Raw genomic sequence first — 19,651 nt, 5'->3', positions numbered from 1 at the left:
ACATGTTTAGAGCAATCATGTTTGATTTAAGGCTGGTAGATTACTTTTATTTTGAAAATGTATTATGCGAACCGGAAGTGTCCGTTTCTGTTTTCACGTGTTGGTTGCAGGGAAAGATGACGGACAGCGTTGCATCGAAAAAGCCCAAATTGTCCTCTTCTCAGGTATTTTGAACTGGGACGTCATACGTTGTCTTCTGATGTGTAAAATAGACAATTGGTGTCAGACACATCTTGAGATTTGAGTTTTTTTTTTACGATAAACGACTCATTTTACATCGGTTCGCCAGCTAGCATAATGCTAACTAACATGGTGTGTATATGTTCATGTTTTACAGGGCGAGGACAGAGTAGATTGGAAGAAATGGAAAGCGGAACGTAAGCCTCCTTCAACCTACTTAATTATTTTGAAAAACTTGCCAAACTAATCGCAATGGTTGATTATCGGGGCATGCGCACTTTTACAGACATGTGTTATCTGACCCCAGTTGGGATTGAGTTCAGTCTTGTACTACATCAGAAATCACAACCGTGTATATAAGCAGACTCTCAAGACATGAAATGGAAATTATTGCCATGTGCCTATGTAGATGCTAAGTGTACACTGCTTAGTATCTTAGCCTAACGGTAACCGAAAGGTCGCTGGTTCGAATCCCCGAGCTGGCAAGGCGGAAAAAATCTGCCGTTGTGGTGCCGATGACGTGAATGTCGATTAAGGCAGCTCCCGCACCTCTCGGATTCAGAGGTTGGGTTAAATGCCGAATACACATTTCAGTTCAATGTGTTCAGTTGTGCAACTGACTAGGTAACCACCTTGACTTCCTTTCCTACTATTTGTTGATTTGTGAATCCAGCTCATGTTTTTTCTTGAATAATAGGAAAAGAGATCAAGAAGCAAATCAAAGAATCCAAGCTGATTCAACAACTTGACAAGCAGAAGCAAGAGGAGGAGGAGAAGACTGAGGCAGCACTGCAGCAGAGTCAGAGGGAAAACCGATCAGGTAATATTGATTAGGTTTTCACCCCACTGGTTATTTATTCCACTATGATCCCTCTATCTTTAAAAAATGCATAAGAATAAAATAATGTATGATTTTGACTCCCGTATCTGCAACCATAGGACGGTCGTACACAGTGAGCGTGGCCTTGCCTGGTTCTGTCCTGGACAATGCCCAGTCTACAGAACTCCGCACATACCTGGCTGGACAGATAGCCAGAGCCTGCGTCGTGTTCTGTGTCGACGAGATCATCGTATTTGACGAACAAGATGAGGATGTCAAGTAAGACCTCTGTTTCTGTACATCTTATTTTAGGCTCATGTCTTTAGTAATTTGATGCTGTTTTAGATGTTAGGTCTTGACAGTGGCAGTATAATTATACTGATCCACAATGTTTTATTTCACAGGACTGTTGAGGGAGAATTCAATGGTGTCGGCAAGAAGGGTCAAGCCTGCATTCAACTGGCTAGAATCCTCCAGTTCTTGGAATGCCCACAGTAAGTTGTACATTGACTTATAACAGACTAAGTCAAACGCAGCTGCTGTCTTTGACTATGGTTTGAATCCTCTCCCCTTTGTATTATTTTCCAAGGTACCTGCGCAAATCATTCTTCCCAATGCATAAAGATTTACAGTATGCCGGTGAGTGAGTAGCTGAAAACTCCACCTCCATTCCTGGTTTTCCCAACCATATATGAACATATGTCATGGTGTAAACATTATAATGAATGTTCTAGTACAGCCATAGTTGCCCTAACCGTGTGTTGGTGCCTTACCACTAAGGCTTGCTCAACCCTCTGGACAGCCCTCACCACATGAGGAAGGATGATGAGTGTGAGTACCGGGAGGGGGTGGTCCTCGATCGGCCTAGCAAACCAGGAAAAGGCTCCTTGGTCAACTGTGGAATGTGGAAGGTGAGTAGATGTCTCGATATGATGATAAAGTTCGGTAAAGTTGGGTCAGCTGTGGAATTGTTCGGACCGAGAAAGCTGTGTGCTGATATTGAACCCCAACAGCAGCAGGATGTAGTAGAGGACTGATGTATTTTCTGCTACTTTTAGGAGGTGCAGATAGATAAGCAGCTACAGTCTGGTCTCAGAGTCACTGTCCACATGAACAAGATCCAGAATAAAGGTAGGTCCACATCTGTCCATCCAACTCAGCTTATCTTTGATTCCATGACTAGGCGCTTCTGAGAAGTACGTTTCAGCTATTCACATACAAATATGATGCTTCACTCATAGTTGCTCAGTATTTTGTGTGTGTGTGTTTACACAGATGGTAGACTACACAAAGGGGTGGTGGTGGCGCCTCACAAGCCGCGAACAGAGGGAGGTCTGTACTGGGGCTACAGTGTTCGCCTGGCCTCAAGTCTAAGTAGGTGTATTATTTACATATCTTCCACAACTGGAGCCATTATTTTCAATTTCATTCAGTTTCATTCAATTTGACTAATCTCACCTTACAAAGTGTTGATTTGGATTGCAGGTAATGTGTTCACCGAGTGTCCACATAAAGAGGGCTATGATCTGACCATTGGAACATCTGAGAAAGGCAGTGATGTTGACAAAACTTCTCTTTCTCCATTCAAGTAAGTTCAGAGTATGAGGGCAAGAAGGTCTGGTGGAAGACCTGTTTACATGTGTTACATAACTTCGTTGTATATGACTGAATCTCTCGTGGACAGATCTACGTCAACAACTGGTACCGTAGAGTCTGTGGGGAATGCGTGGGATAATGAGCAGCAGTAGTTCTGGTTTTGGGGTTTTTCATCACTGGTTATTTTGACATATCACAATGTCGCAGGCGTTAGCATCTTTAGAATTTCAGAAGAGTAGGGGACATAGACTTGTACGTAACTAGCAAAGATAAAGGGTGGAGTTCCTTGTTCTAGCATCTCTTAATCCCTTCTCTTAACATGTAAGGACCCAGAATTTAATCGAACAGCTGACCAATAATGCAAGACTTTAATTCTGGGTTAGCTGAGATTATATATGGCCTGAAACTTTATTCTGTTCTCACTCTCCAGGCACATGTTGGTTGTGTTTGGTGGTCTGCAGGGCTTGGAGGCCAGTGTGGATGCTGATCAGAACCTGGAGGTGGCGGACCCCGGTGTCCTATTTGACCTGTACCTCAACACCTGCCCCAACCAGGGCAGCAGAACCATCCGCACAGAGGTGAGTGTGTAGCAGGGGAAGACAGAGTATAGCGAACTGTCGTTCACATGTCTGCAGTAGGTCAGAGTTATTCCCTGACCAGGAAAGACTGACAATGGAACATGGTTTCCCTACATCAGGGATCTCAAACCCATTCCACAGAGGCCTGAGTGTCTGCGGGTTTTAGTTTTTTTGTTTAAATTAAGCCTTAGACAATCAGGTGAGCCGAGTTCCTTACTAATTAGTGACCTTAATTCATCAATCAAGTACAAGGGTGCAGCGAAACCCCCAGACACTCAACCCTCTGTTTAATGAGTTTGACAGGTGCCCTACTTGGTGAAGGAAAATCTCTGGGCCCTTAATCTGTCATATTGGCTGGGAGTTCAATCTGACCAGTCTATATTCTGTTGCTCTGATCATGTCTTCCACAGGAGGCCATCCTGATCTCCATGTCCAGCCTGAGGCAGAAAATCACAGCCGCATTTCCAGACAAGTCGAACGGTTCATAACAGGAAGTGGCTACTGACAAACCATCACTAAGAGGAAGACTAAAGGATCTAAAAATAATTCACTTTTTTGGGGAACTGGGTGAAGCTAACTGACCCAGGAGTCGATTTAATATTTAAATACTTCTGGGTTCGAATGAATGGACATTGCTGGGATTATTCTGTGCTGTTTTTTTTATTTTTTCAAGAGTAAGAGATCACAGCACAAGTGAAGAAGAACCTAGTGTCTTGGCCATGAGACCTCATTCTGGGTGTTTCCTTATTTATATCCTCTCTCTTTGGTAGCATTTTGCTAGTTAAAGCTAACGCTAGCTTTGCTCTGTTTCTACTATCCCCTCTGTATAGGATTCCAGGTGAATTAAGTCATTTATATGCATCAGTTTATGTAATTTGTTCTCAAGACGCATTACAGAACATACATGAAGAGAAGTTGCTGAACACAATGCTAACAATAAATAATGCAATACATTCTGTTCAGTGATGCTAATGAATACCGCAATACATTAATTAGAATTATTCAAACTCAGACCGCTGCATGCCTCAAGATGTCAGAGGTAAAGGGTCAAGCATGATGACGAGGCAACGTTCGTCCATGTCGTGGTTAGACAGGATAAAACTACTTGGTATTTAATACAGCACATTTGTGTGAATGCCTTACAGAAGCTCACACACCCCTACATTCAACAGGCATGGTGTGAATCCATGGGCTTGGCACGAGCCAACCTACAGCGCTATAAATGTAAGCTTGTGTTCTGATGTTGGTATGTTAACACTGAGCCATAAAAGGTTAGATTGGATACGGTAATGCTACAAACAACATGTCACTTAACTTTAGCCATACTGTCTGTAAGCATATAAAGGTCTCATGAATTCCTTTAAAGCGTTGAAACAAGTGTACTCCCACTGTTTCACTAAGGGATGGAGAAATGTAACCACTCATTCATAGAGCTATGGATGCAAGGACTGAACACGATATAAAAATGGTAGTTTTTGCTTTGAGGTTATACAGTATTTGTTTATATTTTCAGTTCTGATGGGGTAAGAAAGTTCAACAAAGCTCATGAGGCATTTAAGTTATATTCCTCAAGTTAAAAAAATGATGTAGCTACTGCAGATTTCCCCTTTAAAACTTCTTGAATAATACAATCTTCCCTCAATTCGTAAAGTTGACATTATCTTATGTGAGTGCTTTTGAGGACATTTAACAAAAGCATTATCAACATGTAAAAATACATATTTAAATGTCAATTAATTTGTTTATTTACAATAAATATTTTTGCAGTTGCCCTCTTCAAACTTCCTTGCCAAACACAGGAAATAGCGTATTTACAAAATCCCATAAAATTAGATTTTGCACTGTAAAAAAAAAAAGAAGCCCATTCAGAATGTATATTAATGTTTACAAACTAAGCTCAGGTCCATCACAGAGCTACAGAAATGGCTGCCATTCGGAGAAGGGGACACAGAAATGTGTAGTTCTATAAGAATAATAAAGTATATTCAACTTATTGCCCGATTGACATAATAGGGCCAACCTGAACCATACACGTGCTGGCTCTGATATTTTCTTTTCACGTTGTCCTTTACATCACAGTTCCAGCAACTACTGTATGGTAGATGCCCAGCTAGGCTCAGCTCAGTTTGGTCCAGTAGTGTGAAAAGGGTATTCGTGCACTGTCCAGGACCCTGGTCCAGATGTGTGCGTCACCTCTCTCATACCTTGGTCTAACTTTGTTGAAGGAACTAGTCATCTCACCATGTTGGGTGAGTGAAGGTGATGTTATACTGCTTGGCCCAGCGTGCAAACACCTGTTTCTCTGTGATGAAGCGATGGTGGGGGCCCTTCCGACCCCTCTCATTTTGCAGGTAGGTCACACACTCATCTGTGCCTCTGGGTTTATAGTAGTGGTAAGGCATCTTCTTGGGCTGGGGCTTTTTTCTGGAAAAAGAGGCATTACAAATGATTACGTTGACAACCAGCATACGTTGGGTAGCAATAACCCTACGGCTCCTTCATAGACAAATTCTCCCCCTGCTGTTTTAAAGTGCAACATTCCGACCCAAAGATCTTCGTCCGGCTTCTTTCAGAGACAACCATAATAAACAATGTTCTGTTGTTTATATGAAAGCAATCCTGTCAGTTGGAGACAATGGTTCCATAATAATCAGTATAGATTAACTAATTGCTTACTATTAATTTATGATTACACACACAATGTAATAGCCTGGTAGATTTAAGTGCTTGATAGATCACTATCATTGATTCATCCTCTTCTTATGTGTAACATTCTTCATTAGTTCATACTCACCCACAGTGACTGGGCGGAACCATCCCATACACTTTAATATTGTCACACTTCTCTATCGCAATCACCATTGTGAACCAGCCGGTGCTCAACCAGGACTGAGACTTTGCTCTGTAGAATAAAACGTTAAAAATAGCATTTAGAGGTTGATAGAAATGTCTATGATTAGATGCCAGGAAAATCCCCACATTGTGCTCATCATTATCGATCGATATTAGTGCCAAAATAGATTGGTAATTATATATTGAATTTGTACAGATTTCTGCATTATCCCCATTGTTCTTTCACCATAACAGCTTTCCTTCATTCTACCCACCTGTCTTGCCCTGTCTCCTTCTGAAACAGTGTATCAAACTTGTGCATCTTGCTAGGCGTGATGGTAAAGCTGGACAGGTTACTGTAGGTCATGCTGACTCTCTGGATCAGACGGTACAGTGTTCCTTTAGCCTCTCTACCAATCTTGGTGGGTGGTCCCCAGAATATGACTGCAGAATTTGCCTGGTGGTCTGTGAGGTTGAGAAACTCAGCTGGCCGTCGAACCACCCTGAACACACTCGAGTGAGCCACCACCCTGAGGGTGGTCCGGCTCCCCACGTCACGTTCGAACCCCGATAGGGGGGCGTCATTCATGCGGATAACACACTGGGCGCGGTCGATGTCTGGTCCGGCCCCGCTGCCCAGCACGTGGCTGGAGCTGGTCACCAGGGCACAGTGGTGGCAGTGCAGGGTCAGACTCTGGAGAGGGAATGCAGAAACAACAACTGAGAAAATATATACAGTATATAACATACAGTGAGCTCAAAGTATTGGGACAGTGACATGTTTTTGTTGTTTTGGCTTTGTACTCAAGCCCATTGAAACGATACAATGACAATGTGGTTAAAATGCAGACGGTCAGCTTTCATTTTGAAAAACGTTTAGAAATTACAGCACATTTTGTACATAATCCACCCCCCAAACTATTGGGACAAATTCATTTATATGCGTATTAAAGTAGTCAAAAGTTAAGTATTTGGTCCCATATTCATAACACGCAATGACTACATCAAGCTTGTGATTCTACACATTTGTTGGATTTGTTTTCTGCTTGTGTTTTAGATTATTTTGTGCCCAAAATAAATGATTGTTAAATAATATATTGTGCCATTTGAGTCACTTATTGTGAATAAGAATATAATATGTTTCTAAACCCTTCTACAATAATGTGGATTCTAACATTACGGATAATCGTGAATGAATTGTGAATAATGAGTAAGAAAGACAAACATCATACCCCCAAGCAGGGTTGGGTAGATTACTTTCTAAATGTAATCCGTTAGTTACAAGTTACCTGTCCAAAATTGGAATTGGTAACGTAACTTTTGGATTTCCCAAACTCAGTAATGTAATCTGGTTACATTCTGTTACTTTTAGATTACTTTCCCCTTAAGAGGCATTAGAAGAAAACAAAAATGTATGTTACCAATTGAACGACATCTATTGCAGGATAAATCAATGTTAAAGTTTACATAGCTGGCCGTATATGGATGTTGAATTTAACTTTATGGGTTGGTTATATAGGCTTCTTCTAACCCATCGCTTTCTACTACATATAATAATAAGATTAAATTATATCTTTACATTGAAAAAAAAAGTCTATCAGAATTCCAGTCATTCCAATAAATGTTATACCTTCAAGAATAGGACTTGGAAATATGGAAGTATAGATTAGCCAAATTAATTTTACCTGAGCATGACCCCAAAACTAAGGATTTATTAGCCAGCCCTACTCTGTTGTTTATGATTTTGTTGTCATGGAGGACTGACTGGTCTCATTGATTCCAGATAAAAAATAAATGCTGTGCTAATGGAATTGCATGCTTTGCAATGGGTGGCTACATAGAGGAATCTAAAATATATTCTAAAATATATTCTGATTTGTTTAACACTTTTTTGGTTACAACACGATTCCTCCATTTCATAGTTTATTCTACAATGTAGAAAATAGTAAAAAATAAATGAAAACCCTTGAATGAGTAGAGTCCAAACTTTTGACTGGTATTATACAGTATATATAATTTATAAGTCCAAAAATAGATGAAGCAACTACAGATTGCCCCTTTAAGTCTATCAATGAGGGGGGGATGCAAATAGTCCAGGGAGCCATTTGATTAGCTGTTCAGGAGTCTTATGGCTGGGGGTAGAAGCTGTTAAGAAGCCTTTTGAACCTAGATTTGGCGCTCCGCTACCACTTGCCATGTGGTAGCAGAGAGGGAGAGAACAGTCTATGACTAGAGTGACTGGAGTCTATGGCAATTGTTTGGGTCTTCATCTGACACCGACTGGTATTTAGGTCCTGGATGGCAGGAAGCTTGGCCCCAGTGATGTACCGGGCCATACGCACTAAGCTGTCGTGCCCTCTTCACGACTGTCTTGGTGTGTTTGGACCATGATAGTTTGTTGGTGATGTGGACACCAAGGAACTTGAAGCTCACAACCTGCTCCACTACAGCCCCGTTGATGGGAATGGGGGCGTGTTTGGTCCTCCTTTTCCTGTAGTCCACAATAATCTCCTTTGTCTTGATCACGTTGAGGGAGAGATTGTTATCCTGGCACCACACTGCCAGGTCTCTGACCTCCCTATAGGCTGTCTCATCGTTGTCGGTGATCAGGCCTACCACTGTTGTGTCGTCGGCAAACTTAATGATATTGTTGGAGTCGTGCTTGGCCATGCAGTCATGAGTGAAAAAGGAGTACAGGACAGGACTGAGCACGCACCACTGAGGGACCCCTGTGTTGAGATTAGCGTGGCAGATGTGTCGTTGCCAACCCTTACCAAGAAGGAGTACAGGACAGGCCTGAGCACGCACCACTGAGGGGCCCCTGTGTTGAGGATTAGCGTGGCGGATGTGTCGTTGCCAACCCTTACCAACTAGGAGTGGCCTGTCAGGAAGTCCAGGATCCAGTTGTAGAGGGACGTGTTTAGTCCCAGGGTCCTTAGCTTAGGGATGAGCTTTGATGGCACAATGGCGTTGAACACTGAGCTGTAGCCAATGAATAGCATTCTCACGCAGGTGTTCCTTCTGTCCAAGTGGGAAAGAGCAGTGTGGAGTGCAATAGAGATTGCATCATCTGTGGATCTGTTGGGGCGGTATGCAAATTGGAGTGGGTCCAAGGTTTCTGGGATAATGGTGTTGATGTGAGCCATGACCAGACATTCAAAGCACTTCATGGCTACAGACGTGAGTGCTACGGGTCGGTAGTCTTTTAGGCAGGTTACCTTGGTGTTCTTTGGCACAGGGACTATGGTGGTCTGCTTGAAACATGTTCGTATTACAGACTCGGTCAGGGACAGGTTGAAAACGTCAGTGAAGACACTTTCCAGTTGGTCAGCGCATGCTCAGAGTACACATCCTGTTAATCCATCTGGCCCTGGTTTAGTATTGCTTTGTTCAACTATATATTGTGATTTGATAGGTGTGTCAGCGGGCTGACTGAATGCTCTGAGAGACTCTGGGTTGAAGTCGGTGATAAAGTAGTGTACTACCGCCAAGAGATGAGCTATACAGTTGAAGTCGGAAGTTTACATAAACCTTAACCAAATATATTTATTTTTCACAATTCCTGACATTTAATCCTAGTAAAAATGTCCTGTTTGAGGTCAGTTGGGATCACCACTTTATTTTAAGAATGTGAAATGTCAGAATAATTGTAGAAAGTGATTTATTTCAGCTTTTATTTCTTTCATCACATTCCCAGTGTGTCATACGTTTACATACACTCAATTAGTATTTGGCAGCATTGCCTTTAAATTGTTTAACATGGGTCAAACGTTTTGGGTAGCCTTGCACAAGCTTCCCACAATAAGTTGGGTGAATTTTGGCCCATTCCTCCTGACAGAGCTGGTGTAACTGAGTCAGGTTTGTAGGCCTCCTTGCTCACACATGCTTTTTCAGTTCTGTCCACAAATTTTCTATAGGACTGAGGTCAGGGCTTTGTGATGGCCGCTCCAAAACCTTGACTTTGTTGTCCTTAAGCCATTTTGCCACAACTTTGGAAGTATGCTTGGGGTTATTGTCCATTTGGAAGACACATTTGTGACCAAGCTTTAACTTCCTGACTGATGTCTTGATGTTGCTTCACTATATCCACATAATTCTGCTTCCTCATGATGCCATCTATTTTGTCAAGTGAGCCTGTCCCTCCTGCAGCAAAGCACCCCCACAGCATGATGCTGCCACCCCCGTGCTTCACGGTTAAGATGGTGTTCTTCGGGCTTGCATGCCTCCCCCTTTTTCCTCCAAACATAACGATGGTTATTATGGCCAAACAGTTCCATTTTTGTTTCATCAGACCAGAGGATATTTCTCCAAAAAGTATGATCTTTGTCCCCATGTGTAGTTGCAAACCGTAGTCTGTTTTTTTTAATGGCGGTTTGGGGCAGTGGCTTCTTCCTTGCTGAGCGACCGTTCAGGTTATGTTGATATAGGACTCGTTTTACTGTGGATATAGATACTTTTGTACCCGTTTCCTCCAGCAGCTTCACAAGGTCCTTTGCTGTTGTTCTGGGATTGATTTGCACATTTCGCACCAAAGTACGTTCATCTCTAGGAGACAGAACGTGTCTCCTTCCTGAGCGGTATGACGGCTGCATGGTCCCATTGTGTTTACACTTGCGTACTATTGTTTGTACAGATGAACGTGGTACCTTCAGGCGTTTGGAAATTGCTCCCAAGGATGAACCAGACTTGTGGAGGTCTACAATTTTGTTTCTGAGGTCTTAGCTGATTTCTTTTGATTTTCCCATGATGTCAAGCAAAGAGGCACTGAGTTTGAAGGTAGGCCTTGAAATACATCCACAGGTACACCACCAATTGACTCAATAAAAATATATATATTTTTTATTATATATATTTTTTCCACCTGGAATTATAGCAGCTAACGACCCCTGAACGCACAGCCGCTAATCTGCGGCCTGCTAGCTATCTAAAGCACATTGGACTGCTGGCTTAAGAGGCCCTTCGGACATATTTCTTCGGCCACTATACATATTTTTCCAAATTGGCCTGGTTTACCACACAGAGCCCTGCTGATCCATCCGCTGATGTAACTGCACGAGGGGGCCACAACAGACTTCCCTCCGCCGTGTCATCCCTCTAAGGCCTTTCTGTTAGCCTGCTAGCCCCGTGCTGCTAGCTGCCTGAAACCACACACTGGACTTGTATGATCACCCGGCTAAGCATGCCTTTCCCTAACGTCACCATGCCGTGTCGATTGCTGTTCTGGTTTGTAACTATTGTTTTATTTCACTGTAGAGCCTCTAGCACTGCTCAACACACCTCTGCCAACAATTTAGTTCCACCCCCCACACACGCAGTGACATCACCTGGTTTAAATGCTATTTCTAGAGACAATATCTCTTTCATTATCACTATATGCACAGGTTTACTCCCACTGTATTCACATCCTACTATACCTTTGTCTGTACATTATGTCTGTACACTACTTCTAAAAATGAACCTTTCCAGAAACAAGTCTCTCACCGTTGCTGCTTGCTATAGACCACCCTCTGCCCCCAGCTGTGCCCTCGACACCATATGTGATTTGATTGCCCCCCCATCTATCTTTTGAGCTCGTGCTGCGAGGTGACCTAAACTGGGACATGCTTAACACCCCGGCCATCCTACAATCTAAGCTTGATGCCCTCAATCTCACACAACTTATCAATGAACCTACCAGATATAACCCCAAATCCGTAAACACGGGCACCCTCATAGAGATCATCCTAACTAACTCACCCTCCAAATACACCTCTGCTGTTTTCAACCAAGATCTCAGCGATCACTGCCTCATTGCCTGCATGCGTAATGTGTCTGGAGGCAAACGACCACCCCTCATCACTGTCAAACGCTCCCTAAAACACTTCTGCGAGCAGGCCTTTCTAATCGACCTGGCCGGGGTATCCTGGAACGACATTGACCTCATCACGACAGTAGAGGATGCCTGGTTATTCTTTAAAAGTTCCTTCCTCACCATCTTAAATAAGCATGCCCCATTCAAAAAATGTAGAACCAGGAATAGATATAGCCCTTGGTTCACTCCAGACCTGTCTGCCCTTGACCAGCACAAAAACATCCTGTGGCATTCTGCATTAGCATCGAATAGCCCCCGTGATATGCAACTTTTCAGGGAAGTTAGGAACCAATATACACAGGCAGTTAGGAAAGCTAAGGCTAGCTTTTTTAAACAGAAATGTGCATCCTGCAGTACAAACTCAAAAAAGTTCTGGGACACTAAAGTCCATGGAGAATAAGAGCACCTCATCCCAGCTACCCACTGCTCTGAGGCTAGGAAACACTGTTACAACCGACAAATCCACTATAATTGAGAATTTCAATAAGTATTTCTCTACAGCTGGCCACGCTTTCCACCTGGCTACCCCTACCCCGGTCAACTGCCTGGCACCCTCCACAGCAACCCGCCCAAGCCCCCACCATTTCTCCTTCACCCATATCCAGATAGCAATCCCTATTACTCTTTCATATCGTCTGAGATTCCTAAAGATTGGAAAGCTGCCGCGGTCATCCCCCTCTTCAAAGGGGGAGACACTCTAGACCCAAACTGCTACAGACCTATATCTATCCTACCCTGCATCTCTAAGGTTTCGAAAGCCAAGTCAACAAACAGATTACTGACCATTTTGAATCACATCGTACCTTCTCTGCTATGCAATCTGGTTTCCGAGCTGGTCATGGGTGCACCTCAGCCACGCTCAAGGTCCTAAACGATATCATAACCGCCATCGATAAGAGACATTACTGTGCAGCTGTATTCATCGACCTGGCCAAGGCTTTCGACTCTGTCAATCACCACATTCTTATTGGCAGACTCAACAGCCTTGGTTTCTCAAATGATTGCCTCGCCTGGTTCACCAACTACTTCTCTGATAGAGCTCAGTGTGTCAAATCGGAGGGCCTGTTGTCCGGACCTCTGGCAGTCTCTATGGGGGTGCCACAGGATTCAATTCTCGGGCCGACTCTCTTCTCTGTATACATCAATGATGTCACTCTTGCTGCTGGTGATTCTCTAATCCACCTCTACGCAGACGACACCATTCTGTATACTTCTGGCCCTTCTTTGGACACTGTGTTAATCTCTCTAGGGTATGTGGGACGCTAGCGTCCCATCTGGCCAACATCCAGTGAGGTTGCAGAGCGCCAAATTTAATTACAAAAATTATAAAAATTCAGAAAACAAAACATACAGTGCCTTGCGAAAGTATTCGGCCCCCTTGAACTTTACGACCTTTTGCCACATTTCAGGCTTCAAACAGAAAGATATAAAACTGTATTTTTTTTGTATAGAATCAACAACAAGTGGGACACAATCATGAAGTGGAACGACATTTATTGGATATTTCAAACTTTTTTAACAAATCAAAAACTGAAAAATTGGGCGTGCAAAATTATCATGGGCCTCTTGGCTGCATCTCTGATCAGTCTTCTTGTATGAGCTGAAAGTTTAGAGGGACGGCCAGGTCTTGGTAGATTTGCAGTGGTCTGATACTCCTTCCATTTCAATATTATCGCTTGCACAGTGCTCCTTGGGATGTTTAAAGCTTGGGAAATCTTTTTGTATCCAAATCCGGCTTTAAACTTCTTCACAACAGTATCTCGGACCTGCCTGGTGTGTTCCTTGTTCTTCATGATGCTCTCTGCGCTTTTAACGGACCTCTGAGACTATCACAGTGCAGGTGCATTTATACGGAGACTTGATTCCACACAGGTGGATTGTATTTATCATCATTAGTCATTTAGCTCAACATTGGATCATTCAGAGATCCTCACTGAACTTCTGGAGAGAGTTTGCTGCACTGAAAGTAAAGGGGCTGAATAATTTTGCACGCCCAATTTTTCAGTTTTTGATTTGTTAAAAAAGTTTGAAATATCCAATAAATGTCATTCCACTTCATGATTGTGTCCCACTTGTTGTTGATTCTTCACAAAAAAATACAGTTTTATATCTTTATGTTTGAAGCCGGAAATGTGGCAAAAGGTCGCAAAGTTCAAGGGGGCCGAATACTTTCGCAAGGCACTGTATTTTACATAGGTTTAAAGATTAACTTCTTGTTAAACCAACCACAGTGTCATATTTAAAAAATGCTTTTTGGCGAAAGCATACCTAGCCCAGAACATACCTAGCCCAGAACATAGCCCAGTTGACAAATTATTACAAACAGTAACCAGCCAAGCAGAAGCGTTACAAAACTCAGAAATAGAGATAAAATTAATCCCTTACCTTTGATGATCTTCATATGGCGGTAATCAGAAGACATTAATTTACTCAATAAATGTTCCTTTTGTTCGATGAAGTCTCAGTTTTGTTAGCGCGTTTTCTTCAGTAATCCACAGGCTCAAACTCAGTCAAAACAATCAGACAAAAAAATCCAAATTGTATCTGTAAAGTTCATAGAAACATGTCAAACGATGTTTATATTAAATCCTCAGGTTGTTTTTAAGCCTAAATGATCTATAATATTTCAACCGGACAATAACGTCGTCAATATAAAAAGTAAACAAGAAATGCACATGAGCCTGAAAAAACTCTGCGTCACGTTAGGGTCCACTCCTTCAGACTGGTCTTACTCCCTCATTTATAAGAAGACAAGCCTGAAACGATTTCTAAAGACTGTTGACATCTAGTGGAAGGCAGAGGAACTGTAATTCGAGTCCTAAATCAATGGATTGAATAGAAAACTACAAAAAAATGGCATTGAATAGAAAAAAAAGAAAGAAAAAAAAAGAAAAAAAAACTACTTCCTGAATGGATTTTTCTCAGGTTTTCACCTGCAAAATCAGTTCTGTTATACTCAAAGACACTATTTTAACTTTACAGTTTTGGAAACTTTAGTGTTTTCTATCAAAATCTATCAGTTATATGCATATCATATCTTCTGGGCCCGAGTAGCAGGCCGTTTAATTTGGGCATGCTTTTCATCCAAAATTCCGAATGCTGCCCCCTACCCTAGAGAAGTTAACTAACCTCCAGACGAGCTTCAATACCATACAACTCTCCTTCCATGGCCTCCAACTGCTCTTAAACGCAAATATAACTAAATGCATGCAATTCAACCGATCATTGCCCGCACATCCAGCATCACTACTCTGGACGGCTCTGACTTAGAATACGTGGATAACTACAAATACCTAGGTGTCTGGCTAGACTGTAAACTCTCCTTCCAGACTCACATTAAGCATCTCCAATCAAAAATTAAATCTAGAATCGGCTTCCTATTTCGCAACAAAGTCTCCTTCACTCATGCTGCCAAACATACCCTCGTAAAACTGACCATCCTACCAATCCTTGACTTCGGCGATGTCATCTATAAAATAGCCACCAACACTCTACTCAGCAAACTGGTTGTAGTCTATCACAGTGCCATCCGTTTTGTCACCAAAGCCCCATATACTACCCACCACTGCGACCTGTACGCTCTCGTTGGCTGGCCCTCGCTTCATACTCGTCCCCAAACCCACTGGCTACAGGTTTTCTACAAGTCTCTGCTAGGTAAAGCCCCGTCCTATCTCAGCTCCCTGGTCACCATAGCAACGCCCACTCATAGCACACGCTCCAGCAGGTATATCTCACTGGTCACCCCCAAAGCCAATTCTTCCTTTGGTCGCTTTTCCTTCCAGTTCTCTGCTGCCACTGACTGGAACGAACTGCAAAAATGACTGAAGCTGGAGATTCCCATCTCCCTCACTAGCTTTAAGAACCAGCTGTCAGGGCAGCTCACAGATCACTGCACCTGTTCATAGCCCATCTATCTACCTCATTCCCATACTGTATTTATTTATTTTGCTCCTTTTGCACCACAGTATCTCTACTTGCACATCCATCTTTTGCACATCTACCATTCCAGTGTTTAATTGCCATATTGTAATTACTTCGCCACCATGGCCTATTTATTGCCTTAACTCCCTTATTTGCACTCACTGTATATAGACTTTGTTTTCTTTTTTTCTACTGTATTATTGACTGTATGTTTTGTTCATTACATGTGTAACTCTGTGTTGTTGTATGTGTCGAACTGCTATGCTTTATCTTGGCCATGTCGCAGTTGTAAATGAGAACTTGTTCTCAACTAGCTTACCTGGTTAAATAAAAGTGAAATTAAAAAATAAAATAAAAATGAGTCAATTTAGAAGCTTCTTAAGCCATGACATTCTGGAATTTTCCAAGCTGTTTAACGGCACAGTCAACTTTGTGTATGTAAACTTCTGATCCACTGGAATTGTGATACAGTAAATTATAAGTGAAATAATCTGTCTGTAAACATTTGTTGTAAAAATTACTTGTGTCATGCACAAAGTAGACATCCTAACCGACTTGCCAAAACTATAGTTAACAAGAAATTTGTGGAGTGGTTGAAAAATTAGTTTTAATGACTCCAACCTAAGTGTATGTAAACTTCCAACTTCAAATGTAGGTGCACCACAGAAGTCCCCTCAAAGCCTGCCATTGACTATGTACAGACCCAGCTTGCGACAGAGCTGCAGGAGTTGTGACCCGCTTTTGTTGGTTGCTTTGTCATAGTTGTGTCTATGGGGGCATATTGGGGAGGGGATGCTGTCACCTCTAGGTAGGTGTTTGTCTCCCTGTGTTCTCTTTCTCTCTGAAATTTCAGTGGAAGTTAAATAGTAGTTCAAAACTAAAGCTCACCAGTCATACAGAAAACAGCTATATGAATACAACTGTATGAACTGTGCAACAGTTTTTTCTCAATTTGGACTTGAGTTGTTCCTAAAATGCATTTGTGTCTGTTTTTGGGCTATGCATTATTGTTTCTATGGATCATGTGGTAGAGACTATAATCCACCCACTACATTTAGCCAGTGCTAAGCATTTTTGGCACTACTTTAACTTAACCCCATAAGTGTGAGAACAGGGTTCATATTAACCCATGACTTTAATGTTGTTTTTATACAAGATGTAGCCTTCTTGACCACGTCTCCTGGATTAAATAGAGGTTCCATAGATTTTCTCTGTAATTCAAACCCTGAGTGTAAATTACCTTGTTTCCATAGACAGCCACATAGCCCTCCTTCCCTGCCCATTTCTTGAGGTCAGTGACCTTGATGGGGTGATGAGGCGAGGACGCCCGAAAGGGACTGTAGAAGGGACTGATGTCGTTGCCGCTGTTAGAGCTAAAGAGGATGAGGAGGGTCATCAGGAGGAAGATGGCCCCGAAGATCACCATCTTCTGGCTCTTAGGCCCTTGCTGCCAAAGATAGGGGGAACCATTGATATAATATACATCAATGTTCGTGGTGTGTTGTCTGTCAATATTAGTCTCTTGTGACAGACTGTTACATAAATGTATTTAGTAGCTGACTAGCATGTACACTGTATTTGGTTCTGGGTGCCGAGATCAATGTTAGTGCTTTGTTGTCTATCTGGTTTATAGTAATGAAAAACAACCTCTAAAAGGCAGTTCAAATAACAGTTGCCATTCTGAGAGGAACTCATTTGTGTCAAGTTCAGGTTTATTTACCATCTTTGCACATAATGTGACCAAATGCTTTTACAAAACATACAGATTTGTGCACAGTGCATCAGTAATAATATTTGATAGCTAATTTGACAAGAACAAAAAAAACATTTTAAGTGAAAGTATATCAATGCTCAGAATGATTTTACCTTTTCAACAAGCCTCATCCCCATGCTTCCAAGTCAGGCTGAGCTACATTGCATGTTCTGTGCTTTTCTGGTCACCACCCCTGTCAAGAGGCAGATGTTCCATAGTGAATACACGCTAAATTCGTTCAGGCTGCTATCTTGTATACTTATAGTCAATAGGTAGTTTAACAAAACGTCACAATAAGTTGTTTTCCGTTCGATTTGCCTTCTCCGCTAAAACCATTGACACCTGCTTGCTGTTGTTAAATAAATGTTAACTATTTGGCTGTAATATCATCACCCCTTGAAGAGCATTGTCAGACCTACACATTTACAATTATTCCATGCAAAACAAATGCGCACATTTAGCTATACCAGAGTTATACAGCAAGTTACTGCATACTTTTCATGATTAGTAAACATCAATTGATCATGTAATTGCAGATATGTGAAGGTAGCTTCACGATATCTCTCAATATTGGCTATCATTATTTTGATATTTGAGTGATATAAAATAAAAGTGAACTATACCTGACAAGTATGCATGGTTTAGGTTAATTCCACATATTTTTTGGTCTGCCTGTCAAGCAGCAGAAGGGAGCATTTGCCATGGGACGGTTAGCTGACGTTTACTTTGCAAGCTACTGCAGGTAGAAACTTTGTACAGTTGGCTAAACATGCTGGTAGCTAGTGTCAGATGAAAATAGACAAACTAAAGGTTGTGCAATGTGTAGGCCCACTGAGTGTACATTGTGCACCTTGTTTGACGTTAGTAGGTCACATGACCAAGGAGCTATTGACATTTGAATGTAAAAAAAAACGTTTTTACTTTGTTTACGCTCCCTAACTAATTTAACTAGGAATAAAACATGCTGGTCAAATAAGACCTGTGCAATGTTGTGTGCAATTTTTCCAACCTCATGACAATAGCTTTCAAGTGGTTTGAAAGATAGAGGTTTGAAAGCGCGCTTATCCGTTGAATATCCAACCTGAAACTTATTTTTTACCTCGGTTAATCACTGATGAAGCAAGCTAAATTATGTTGTGCCAGGATGCCAAACATTTATTTAAAAGGGACCTATGCAGAAATCGCTCCGCCAGTTCCTGGTTGCAAACATTCTAATAGTTTGCCTATTTTCATTCTAAGTGACAAAACAAGCATTTGTAGAGAATCAATGTATGAAGCTGGTGTACAAAACCGAAAGTAAAAGACAAAAAAATTAAATTTAAGAACGGGAAGCATAGTAGTTGTCAATAGTTCGAGCGGAGATGGGAGTGTCCTTGCCCCACAGAAGCCAAATCAAACGTACAATAGCCTATTGTGACGTTTAATTTAAAACGACCTATATCCTATGATATGGTAGCAATGAAAATTAATCACAATTGTCTCAGAATAATGTCTTGTGGTTATCGGCATATTGCATACTAAAATGCATACTAAACTGCATTCTCAAGAATTTGACAACCACAATCTTTTTTTTTTTCTTTCGTTTTTTGTTATTCCAACTGATGTCCAACATCTGGGCCCTATCCGTTTGATAGTGGTTCATGAAAACCAACACCTCCGGTTTAAATAAAAAGGAATATCTATTGCACATATTTAATTTGAGCGCACTGGCACAACTGTAATTATAAGCCTATCAAAACTTAAATATACAAATTCAATAGAATAAGCTATTGGGGGACATGACAATATTCTTGCCCAGACCTAAACCCGTCTCACTGCTAACGTTGGCTATCGGACATGACTCGTGTTGACACCATAAATAGCTTTATTCTAAGCCATAATAGCGGGAAATGGCTGTCATTCAACAATTTCTGTAGAATAATGATTAAATGAAATGAATACGAGGTTTGCTTACCAATTCGTTGTTTTATCCATATGAGATCTGTGCATCATTGACGTTTGATCAGTCCCCCATCTCACTAAACCATCGTAGGAGGGGACTCGCTTGCGTCATCAAAATTTCAGCGCCGCAGTGAAAATTATTATTAGGAACTTAATAAATAATTTAGAGAAGACACAAA

The 19,651-nt window shown here is 41.7% G+C and overlaps 2 protein-coding genes across 4 annotated transcripts; one reads left to right on the top strand and one right to left on the bottom strand.

Annotated features, from left to right (window-relative positions):
* The first annotated feature begins 60 nt into the window (after nt 1–60).
* On the top strand, nt 61–4,945 carry spout1 (SPOUT domain containing methyltransferase 1). Its single transcript, XM_021601895.2, has 12 exons — nt 61–164; nt 338–377; nt 878–1,000; nt 1,120–1,279; nt 1,405–1,494; nt 1,590–1,639; nt 1,781–1,911; nt 2,059–2,131; nt 2,276–2,374; nt 2,486–2,588; nt 3,027–3,174; nt 3,585–4,945. The coding sequence occupies exons 1-12, from the start codon at nt 117–119 to the stop codon at nt 3,660–3,662; spliced, it is 1,143 nt and encodes a 380-aa protein (XP_021457570.1). The 5' UTR covers nt 61–116; the 3' UTR covers nt 3,663–4,945.
* On the bottom strand, nt 3,824–19,591 carry st6galnac6 (ST6 (alpha-N-acetyl-neuraminyl-2,3-beta-galactosyl-1,3)-N-acetylgalactosaminide alpha-2,6-sialyltransferase 6). 3 transcript variants are annotated; one of them, XM_021601897.2, is made up of 6 exons: nt 19,486–19,591; nt 17,645–17,724; nt 17,019–17,225; nt 6,282–6,700; nt 5,969–6,076; nt 3,824–5,598 (listed from the first exon to the last, which is right to left on the bottom strand). In XM_021601897.2, exons 2-6 carry the CDS (start codon nt 17,666–17,668, stop codon nt 5,412–5,414), a joined length of 945 nt encoding a protein of 314 aa, XP_021457572.2. In that variant the 5' UTR covers nt 17,669–17,724; nt 19,486–19,591; the 3' UTR covers nt 3,824–5,411. The 3 variants fall into 3 exon arrangements, with proteins under 3 accessions (XP_021457572.2, XP_021457573.2, XP_036832809.1); XM_021601898.2 differs by lacking the exon at nt 19,486–19,591 and adding an exon at nt 18,155–18,323; XM_036976914.1 differs by lacking the exon at nt 17,645–17,724 and having other exon boundaries at nt 19,486–19,543.
* Between the last annotated feature and the right edge of the window lie 60 nt (nt 19,592–19,651).

The sequence above is a fragment of the Oncorhynchus mykiss genome, chromosome 5 (genome assembly GCF_013265735.2).
Source record: "Oncorhynchus mykiss isolate Arlee chromosome 5, USDA_OmykA_1.1, whole genome shotgun sequence".
Classification (NCBI taxonomy): Eukaryota; Metazoa; Chordata; class Actinopteri; order Salmoniformes; family Salmonidae; genus Oncorhynchus; species Oncorhynchus mykiss.
Note: the sequence above shows the minus strand (reverse complement) of the source record. Positions and strands in the feature narration are given on the sequence as shown.

Coding starts and splice junctions, on each gene's coding strand:
- spout1 (XM_021601895.2), top strand. CDS start 117: ATGACGGACAGCGTTGCATCGAAAAAGCCCAAATTGTCCTCTTCTCAG. Junction 378..877: donor GAAGAAATGGAAAGCGGAAC/GTAAGCCTCCTT, acceptor CTTGAATAATAG/GAAAAGAGATCAAGAAGCAA. Junction 3,175..3,584: donor GCAGAACCATCCGCACAGAG/GTGAGTGTGTAG, acceptor TGTCTTCCACAG/GAGGCCATCCTGATCTCCAT.
- st6galnac6 (XM_021601897.2), bottom strand. CDS start 17,668: ATGGGGATGAGGCTTGTTGAAAAG. Junction 17,226..17,644: donor GGATGAGGCTTGTTGAAAAG/GTAAAATCATTC, acceptor TATCTTTGGCAG/CAAGGGCCTAAGAGCCAGAA. Junction 5,599..5,968: donor GTTCCGCCCAGTCACTGTGG/GTGAGTATGAAC, acceptor CTCTTTTTCCAG/AAAAAAGCCCCAGCCCAAGA.